Source organism: Neolamprologus brichardi, chromosome 16 (genome assembly GCF_056152115.1).
Source record: "Neolamprologus brichardi isolate AB-2024 chromosome 16, ASM5615211v1, whole genome shotgun sequence".
NCBI lineage: Eukaryota > Metazoa > Chordata > Actinopteri > Cichliformes > Cichlidae > Neolamprologus > Neolamprologus brichardi.
The window spans coordinates 5,600,001-5,610,081 of record NC_142119.1 but is presented as its reverse complement, the minus strand read 5'-3'; the positions used below and the strand labels follow the sequence as shown (position 1 = coordinate 5,610,081).

Genomic DNA, 10,081 nt, shown 5'->3' with positions numbered 1-10,081 from the left:
TAGCTTTCTGCTGACTGAGGTATTCACTAAGTGGGGAATTTATATATGAATTCTACATGATTAATATTAATAAAAAGTAAATAAATATGCGTTAAAACGAAACTTTTATCAAATAAATCTTTTTGATACCTTGTTGCACATAAAAAGCCTTCACAGATAATAGCAATAATAAGAGTGGTAATAATTATAACAACGCAAACCTTTCAACATCTCTGCAACACTTAGACAGTAAGATGTTATGTTAAACATAAAAACAAACCAACAGAAGTCAAAAGTAAATAAAAGACTAAAATTAAGCACCTTGGATAGCAGTAGTAAAATTAATGACTAAGATATGATTCTATAGCAATAAAAAGTATATCAGAGCTCAAGAACAGAAGATGGGGAAGTTGCTATCTCTACAGTCCAGAGTCTATCTGGCTATATCTCAAAGCTACAATAAAACATTTGTGATAACTAAATGAGGTGCCAAGAATAAAAATTGTGTAACAATGTAATAAAAAGGAAAAATATTGCTGTTAAATAGATCGGCTAGACTCGAAAAATATCAGTTGTTCTGTTTTTGAGCCACAATGAAGAAGCTGTTGTGGGTCTTTTGTCTGAACATTTTTTGTCTCCGTGGTTGTCAGAGCAGTGAGGTGAATGGAAGAGAGGACTTTATACTTCTTGCAGGGCCTCTGACAAAGCAGGTGGTCAGAAGCTCAGACAGAAGCGTAAATGATGACTTTGACTGCAGTCATCCCGTTCCTCCTGGCTCTAAGCAGTACTTTGAGTACCTGCAGAGCAGAGGGGTGACCCACTTCAAAGTACCGCTGTCATGGGCTCAATTTCTTCCTACAGGCCACCCCAGCCAGCCCCAGCAGGCTGTGGTTAGATGTTACCAGACCCTGCTGAAACAGCTGCTGGAAGCAGGTCTTCAGCCTCTGGTCATCCTTCATGGATGGACAGTTCCAGAGTCTCTGCAATCAAGGTATGGAGGCTGGGAGAGCCAGGAGCTGGCACAGATGTTTCAGCGGTATGCAGAGTTTGCCTTCCAAGAGTTTGCACCACTTGCACACTCATGGGTGACACTGGATGGTGTTTGGCATGACGGGCAGCCTGCACATGCTCCCAGTTTTCTGCAGAACATCCTTCAACTCAACAAGAACATTTACCAGATGTACCATCAGCGCTTTACTGACAAAGGTGAATCAAATTAACAGGAAAAAGTGAAGATTAAAGACAAAAGAACACGACTAAATTTATGCTTTTCAGAATTATTTACTAGTCAATACTTGTTCTTATTTCTCTGAGGCTTGAGTTTACTTAAGGTTTCATTTATATGTAAGTGTCTTGAGAAATCACCTGTAAAAATAAATTTCCATCAGTGTATAACCAAACTAAGTTAATAAAATCTTTCAGCACGTTCAGCAGTTCCAAACAGTAAAAGTGCCTTTCATGCTTGCATATTTACAGGCAGACGTCTGTCACTTGGACTAAAAACTAAAGATGTGGCTTCTCTCTCCAACATTAAAGCTTCAACAAGTGTAAGTTTTTTCTTTTCTTTTATCTATACATATCTTTTAAACACTAATATATGTATAGTCAGAATTTCACCTCCTTGCATGATTTTTATTTAGGATCCTAATAATATTTTTGGTTGTTGATATTATTTTGATAATCGGCAATGAAATATTTTATATTTACAATAAGCTCCAGTTATTCTTTTTATTTTGGTTTTGTTGAAGGCATTCAACAACAAGAACAGCAGCACTAACGTACCTGAGGTTAATTATTCCCAATGGAAATTTTAATCATTTTCTCATAATCTGGAACTACTGACTGTTGTTATATGGATTTTATATGGATTGGTCATATAATTATATACTTTTTGATTGTTTGTTTTTTGGTTTGTTTAGAATATGACAGATTTGGTTTTTTATGTCATGTTGAGTGCTGTGTGGTAGGCAGGATGTAGGACCCAATTTCAGGACCAAAACCTCAAACTAGAAAACTAGAAATAAACTGGACACACTTGAATCTAAAAACTAAGAAACACAAACTCAGAAAATAAACAAGGACTGGGAATTACAATTTCCTCAAGAACACAGAGGAGAAAAACCACACAGCACGGTGACGGTACAACGCAACACTGACAGAGAGAAACACAGGGCTTAAATACACTGAAGGATGACGAAGGAATGAGACACAGGAGGAGAGCACAGCTGTGTCTTGTCAGCAAACATGGCGCGACCAAGGGGAAGCAAAAGTAGAAACACTGACAAGAGACAAGGGACTGTCAAAGTAAAACAGGAAACATGAGACAGTTAACAAAGACGCAGACTAGACACTATGACGTGGAAACACAACAGACCAAACAGAGGCAAGACCAAGACAACAAATACAGAATAAGTCAAGAGTATAATAATACTGGGCTAGGAAATATAAAATACACAAAGAACCTAACAAATAAACAAGACTCAAGAGAGAATCCAAACAAGGAGTTAAACAGGGACTACAGGACACTCAACACAACATAACTAAGACTACCAGTGAATCAGAACATAAACCATACTACAAAATATTACCAAAACACAAGAAACTCAAAATGCTGGGTCATACTGACCCTGAACCGTGACATTCAATTTATTTCAATGATGCCAATGAAAACAAAGAATAAGTCACTTTAATCACCTTAAAATTTCTAAAAAATGATGAAGTAATGGTTCAAAAAAGTCCCATCTCAGAATGATGTGACAACCTGATGTTGTGTATCTCCTGCTTGGAACAGATGGACTTCTTGTCAGTGCACATTGACTACAACTGTGCCATCTCTTCAGAGTTTGAAAATGAACTGAGTAACTTACAGGTACAATAAAAATTATAAGATGTTTATTTAAATGTTGCATTTAACATTTTGCTGATACAGCAAAGCTACATATGTTTCATTTTATGTTGTAGATTTTGAGCAGGAACTTGCCTATCCTGATTTACAAGACGAGTGCTCATGATTGTTCTCCCAATGATTACCAGCTTCTTGGAGATTTCCTAAATGGTAAATGTCATGACAGCTTTTTGACTTTCCAAATTTAAGATATTAATAATCATTTCCCATAACAGAAACAAGAACAATACCTAATTTTATGAATGTGGAGCTGTATATGTAATACTACTTTCTGGTAGCTGTTGTAGTAGAGATTTGTGTTGTGACATACGTACTCATGGTGCCTAATACACCAGTTAAATATTTCTGTGACTATAATACCACTTATTATTGTGTACAGTGTACATCCTTTCAAAAAACAGCTATCTGAAGATATTACGGGATGGCAGAATAAAGAAAAACCAAAGGCCACAACATCTGGGCAAATCCTCTGGTGTTGTTAACCAAACAGAATACATTAAGATAAAGTTCTAAATCTTGGGAGTGTTATCATGTCATGAAATCTTCTTGTTATGGGCCAGTGATGTTATATAAGGCACCCATAGACTTAGCACACACTTACGATGTTTTCAGTAATAGTGAGTACATATTGTTACAATAACATATATCAGAACTATATCAGAACTGAACTTAAAACAATTCATATTTCTTGAACACAACACAGTCTTGATGGACAATGGCCTGAATATTGTGGGATGTGACATGAAGGACATGTTAGGCAAGCTGGACACGGAAGATGCTCTTGTCAAGTAAGAGTTCATTTTCTGATTTATATGTACTGGAATTCTGTTTTTTTTTTCTTATTTGATTAAAAATTTGCTTATATTTTTCATGTCTCTCTTTTTCCAAAAGTCATGGCATTTCACACCACACAAAGATGACAGGGTTAAGAAACAGTTATCAGACTGTGTGGGATAAATTTAAGTCCCAGACCACAGCAGAACGAGATCTTTTCCTTCAGAAATCATTCCCCTCTGGCTTCCAGTGGGCCACCTCCAGCGTATCCTTTAAGACTGAAGGTGGCTGGTCAGAAGGCGGGAAAGGAGAGACTATTTGGGACCGGTTTGGTCATGAGGGCTTAGCCTTTGCAAATCAGACAGCTGACCTAGCTTGCGACAGTTACCGTAAGGTAGATTATGATGTCTACCTTCTGCGAGGTCTTCAGGTCGACACCTACCAGTTTTCCATCTCTTGGGCCCGTATTTTCCCCACGGGGTACCGACAGAGCCAATCAGAAAAAGGAGCTCAATACTATGACCAGCTGATAAATGCTCTCATTGCATCTGGCATACAACCCATTGTCACTCTGTACCACTGGGATCTGCCTCAAGCACTCCAGAATTATGGTGGATGGACCAATGCCTCCATTGTAGAGGCCTTCAAAGACTATGCAGACTTCTGCTTCTCCAGGTTTGGAGACAGAGTCAAGATCTGGAACACATTCAATAGTCCCTGGGTAGTGAGCCATGCTGGGTATGGTACTGGTGTGCATGCCCCAGGAGTAAAGGACTATGTGGAATCTTCCTATCAGGTGACAGTGATGTTATTAGAATACTGTAATTACACACTTTATTATAAGTGCTATCATTGCACTAATGTACTTAACATTTGAATTTGCATTATCAGGTCACTCACAATATTCTCAGGTCCCATGCCGAGGCCTGGCATGTCTATAATGACAATTACAGGAAAACACAAGGAGGAAAAGTGGGCATTGCCTTGAACTCTGACTGGGCTGAGCCCAGTGACCCTGCCAAGCCTGAAGATGTAGCAGCTGCAGACCGTTACCTGCAGTTTATGCTGGGCTGGTTTGCACATCCCATATTTGTAGATGGAGATTATCCTGCAATACTCAAAGATCAGGTAGAACAGAAGAAAACCGCATGCTCTGACTCTGTACCAGCAAAGCTCCCAGTTTTCACTCCCACAGAGAGCCAGAGGATACTTGGTACTGCTGACTTTTTTGGTTTAAATCACTATACTTCTCGGCTGGTCAGCAACAGTAATGGTGGGTGCACCCCCGGTCCTGATGGTGTTGGTGACTTCCATGCAACTGTGGACCCCACATGGAGTCCCACAGCTTCTGACTGGATCTATTCTGTTCCTTGGGGACTTAGAAGGCTCCTGAACTACATTTCAAAAGAATACCTGAATGTTAACAAATTACCTATATACATAACAGGAAATGGGATGCCAACAGATTACAGTGTTGACAATCTCACTGACACCAGCAGAATGGACTATATGAGAAGTTACATCAATGAGGCTCTGAAAGGTTAGTGTTGGGGATTTTCCTGATCTGAAGTCATTTTTTTAGAGAGAGAGTTAAAATAATTCAAATATTAATTTTGTTTTTGTTTGTTCATTTTGTAGCAACACTCACAGATGGAGTAGATGTGCAGCGATTCACAGTGCAGTCAGTTATGGATGGATTTGAGGCAAACCAAGGCTACAGCCAAAGATTTGGTCTTCACTATGTCAGCTTTGAAGTCGGATCCAGACCAAGGACCCCAAAGCAATCTGCATATTTGTACTCTGAGATTATCGAGCAAAATGGTTTCACTACACAAAAAAGTAAAAAGTTTAAAGCTGCAGAAAGGCTATTAACTCGACGTTTAGCTGCTTTACCACCCTCAGAAGTTCCATCTCAGGCAAAGGTAGTTTGGGAGAAATTCTCTTCACAGTCAAATTTTCATAGAAAATTTTACCATTATGGCACTTTTCCTGAGGGCTTCAGTTGGGGAATTTCTTCTTCGGCCTACCAAATTGAAGGTGGCTGGAATGCTGATGGCAAAGGTCCTAGTATATGGGATACATTCACGCAGACAACTGACACTATTCCTGATAAAGCAAACGGCAATGTAGCCTGTGACAGTTACAACAGACTTAATGAAGATCTCTACATGCTGCGGGCTCTGAGGGTGAAGTCATACAGATTCTCTTTGTCCTGGTCCAGGATCTTTCCTGATGGCACACGTAAGTCCCTCAACCAGAAAGGTGTTGACTACTACAACAGACTCATTGATGGTCTTATAGCGTACAATATCAAACCCATGGTAACACTGTACCACTGGGACCTTCCTGAAGCTTTGCAAAAGGTCAATGGCTGGGAAAGTGCAGAGATGATTGACATTTTTAATGACTATTGCGACTTCTGCTTTGCTACTTTTGGTGACAGAGTGAAATTCTGGATAACCCTTAACCAGCCTCAGACAATTGCATGGTCTGGATATGGACTTGGAAATATGCCACCAAATGTTGTGGACCCAGGATATAGACCATACATAGTTGCACACAACCTCATTAAAGCCCATGCCAAGGCCTACCATACATATGACGACAAATATCGTCAGTCTCAGGGTGGTCTAATATCCATTGCCCTCAACGCTGATTGGTTCGAACCTGCTGATGTCAACGTAGTCCGTGAAGTGGTAACTGCTGACCGGGCGATGCAGTTCCAACTGGGATGGTTTGCACATCCTATTTTTAAGAATGGTGACTATCCTGATGCACTGAAATGGCAAGTTGGGAACAAAAGCGAAATCCAAGGTCTTCCACAGTCAAGACTTCCTTCCTTTACTGAAGAAGAAAAGAACTCCATCAAGGGAACTGCTGACGTATTCTGTGTAAATCATTACACTACAAAGATTGTAAGCCATGTTACAGCTCGGCTTCAGCCTCACTCCTACGAATGGGACCGGGACATGAGAGAAGCAGAGGAACCTGATTCACCAACTACAGCCATTCCTAACCAAAAAGCTGTGGCCTGGGGCTTGAGGAGACTCCTCAACTGGATCAAGGAAGAGTATGGTGATCCAGAGATTTATATTACTGAGAATGGAGCAGCAGTAGAATGGGATGACTTCGAAAGAGTAATGTTTTACAAGGCCTATATCGATGAGGCTCTCAAAGGTGCTTTGATATAAAAATATTTCAGAAGATATTTAACATTTTCCACCACTGCCATGACTGGTTGTTCATTTATTTTGTATGTATGTGTTTGCATTTGTGGTTACATTACAGCCAATAACCTTGATGGTGTGCGGTTGCAAGGATACACAGCAACAGCCTTTATGGATTCTTTTGAGTGGCTGCACGGGTACAAATTTCTATTTGGGCTGCACCACGTGGACTTCACCAACCCAGATCGTCCAAGAACACCAAAGTACTCAGCTCATTACTATTACAACATCATAAAGAATAATGGTTTCCCCTTTCCAGATGATGAGAAGATGCTTTATGGTCACTTCCGTGAGGATTTCATGTGGAGCACTGCTTCATCGGCCTACCAAGTAACTTATACTTTTACTGCAATTTTACTTTTACGCAGTTAAGCAATAGTTGAGGAATGATTTGAAAACTGTCTTGCTTCCCTTGTTTTCATCTCTTTAAATTATTGTTTTGCATTTACTGTGTCCAGATTGAAGGAGGATGGAGGGCAGATGGAAAAGGTCTAAGCATCTGGGACAAGTTCACTCACAGTCCTTCCAAAATATTAAATGATGACAATGGGGACATAGCCTGTGACAGTTACAATAAAATAGAAGAGGATGTTGCGATATTAAAGCAGCTGAAAGTAAGCCATTATCGTTTCTCCTTATCCTGGCCGAGAGTCCTTCCTGATGGCACTATCAATAACATTAACGAGGCTGGAATCAACTACTACCAAAGACTTTTGGACGCACTGCATGCTGCAAATATCGAGCCACAGGTATGAATAATTCCTTTCTGGCAAACAGAAAATCTTTGTGCCAGAAAATATACATGGAAAGCAGATCAAGTCAGCAAGTACAGCCAATTTTCCTTTCCTTTCCTTTCAGGTTACTCTGTACCACTGGGATCTACCACAAGCTATAGAGGATTATGGAGGCTTTTTGAATGACAGCTTTGTTAAGCTTTTTAGGGACTATGCTGACCTCATGTTTGACCGTCTTGGTGACAAAGTTAAAATTTGGATCACCTTTAATGAGCCGCTCGTTATAGCCCGCCATGGATATGGCTTTGGAGACTTTGCCCCAGGTATGGTTTGAGCCAGTGGTTTCCAAATTTTTTTTTCTAGGCCCCCTCCCGGCACAAACACATGCTCCATCCACACACACACACATATTTTGTTTTCAAATTCCATTGCGGTTTATTTCACACCTCAAACTGTTTGTGAAGAATTAAACAAATAAATGTAAACTAATAAATTACAGGCAGCAATAAAATCAACTACTACCTCTTTTACACCACGTCCACACCTACACTGGTATTTTTGAAAACACAGCTTATTCTATGCATGTGCGCCTTTCGTCCACACGTAAACTGCATTTTGGGTCACTGAAAAAGTATATTTTTAAAAACTCCTACCATGGTGGAGATTTTTTTTATCAACATAAACAGAAAATCTCTGTTTTCAGAAATACCCGTGTACGTGTGGAGGTAGAAAAATAAACCATCTTTATGGTGTAATTATTTTATGTGTAGTTATTTTTTTTGGTCTTATTGTGTAAGAATATTCAACATTGCTATCAATACATTTTCCAAAAAATGCCTCTCTGTGCAAAATAGGTTTAAAAACATAAACAACTGTTGGATACTGTTTGTCCGTGATATGGATATGTGGTCAAGGTAAATATCTGACTATTTTGAAATAAGCTGTAATCTGTACAGCAGTTCTTCACATTTCTAAACCATAGTGACAACCCCCCACCCCAACAACAACAAAAAAACAGAGCATATAGGCAGCAAATGTGTCCATGTTTGTCCCCAGGAATCAGTTCAGGACCAGACAATCTTCCCTACATTGTTGGTCACAACCTGATTAAAGCTCACGCCGAGGCCTGGCATCTCTACAATGACAAGTACAGGGCCAAACAGAACGGCATAGTCTCCATCACAATCAGCTCTGACTGGTCCGAACCCAGAAATCCTTATAGACAGGAGGACTATGACGCTGCAAGACGTGTGGTGGAGGTATGCCAATTCCTTTCAGATTTATCAAAAGAAAAATTGACAACAGTTAATTTCAAGTGACTATTATGTTTCTCTTTGTGCAGTTCACTCTTGGCTGGTTTTCCCATCCCATATTTAATGGTGACTACAGTGAAATTATGAAGACAAGAATAAGAGACCGAAGTCTAGCTGCTGGTCTACCACAGTCTCGGTATTATGAAGGCTATTATTAAATTACAAAAAGCTAATTCTGTTCACAAGCGTTTTTCACTGACAACACTACTTCCATATGAACAGAATCAACTTTTTGGGATTTCCTTACCTGGATGATTGAGCATCCATCAAGACCCTATTATTAAATCTTTAAAAGTTTGTTTGTGATTTTCTAAGTAGCTCTATAGTATAATAAGTAAGTTTGGTTTCCCTTAAATTTCTCCAGGTTGCCTGAGTTTACTCAAGAGGAGATTAAGAGAATTAAGGGCACTCATGACTTCTTTGGATTGAACCACTACACATCTGCCCTGGCATTTCCTGTGGACCATGGAAATACTGCAAGCCTTGAGGCAGACATGTAAGAAGTTAACATTTGAAAAACAACTGTCTTCTGGAACTAATTCTTCTGAACAGCTTTGCTTCTTTATTCTGTAATTTAACAAATTTTGCCCTCCGCAGTGGTGCGGCGACAGTTCCTGATCCCACTTGGTTGGATTCAGCCTCCGTCTGGCTAAAGGTTGCACCATTTGGTATCCGCAGATTGCTGAACTTCATCAAAAATGAATATGGAAATCCACCAATTATTGTCACTGAGAATGGAGTCTCAGAGCAGGGACCTATTGATCTAAATGATGTTCACAGAATCTACTACTATGAACAGTACATTAACCAGGTGTTGAAAGGTATCAAAAACCTCTGTTTATAAAAAAAAAATCTAAAGCCAGGAATGTCCTGGAGAGGAAAATAACATAATCATGTTTTGTGTGTAATATGGATGTTTTAAAATAGACTCTGAATTTCAAGTATATGAAGGTACGTATTTTCTCTTCACAGCTTACTTGCTTGATGGTGTGGATGTGCGTGGTTACACAGCGTGGTCACTGTTGGACAACCTAGAGTGGGCTTCTGGCTTTTCACAGAGATTTGGTCTGTTCTACGTTAATCGCTCAGACCCTAATCTTGCTCGAGTGCCTAAGAGCTCTGTAAACTTCTACACCAAAGTCATAAAGT

At 39.6% G+C, this 10,081-nt stretch overlaps 1 protein-coding gene across 1 annotated transcript in view; it reads left to right on the top strand.

The window, feature by feature from the left end:
- The first annotated feature begins 572 nt into the window (after positions 1-572).
- The window catches only part of LOC102783226 (lactase/phlorizin hydrolase-like), a 10,954-nt gene continuing 1,445 nt past the window's right edge, over positions 573-10,081 (top strand). The window contains exons 1-16 of the mRNA XM_087830015.1: positions 573-1,185; positions 1,456-1,526; positions 2,771-2,848; positions 2,941-3,034; positions 3,588-3,672; positions 3,776-4,454; positions 4,550-5,198; positions 5,297-6,835; positions 6,947-7,215; positions 7,344-7,634; positions 7,744-7,942; positions 8,676-8,878; positions 8,962-9,068; positions 9,297-9,428; positions 9,530-9,753; positions 9,905-10,081. The exon at positions 9,905-10,081 is cut by the window's right edge and continues 57 nt beyond it. Of these exons, the coding sequence (XP_087686141.1) occupies positions 573-1,185; positions 1,456-1,526; positions 2,771-2,848; positions 2,941-3,034; positions 3,588-3,672; positions 3,776-4,454; positions 4,550-5,198; positions 5,297-6,835; positions 6,947-7,215; positions 7,344-7,634; positions 7,744-7,942; positions 8,676-8,878; positions 8,962-9,068; positions 9,297-9,428; positions 9,530-9,753; positions 9,905-10,081 (5,410 nt within the window). The remainder of the gene's footprint in view (positions 1,186-1,455; positions 1,527-2,770; positions 2,849-2,940; positions 3,035-3,587; positions 3,673-3,775; positions 4,455-4,549; positions 5,199-5,296; positions 6,836-6,946; positions 7,216-7,343; positions 7,635-7,743; positions 7,943-8,675; positions 8,879-8,961; positions 9,069-9,296; positions 9,429-9,529; positions 9,754-9,904) is intronic.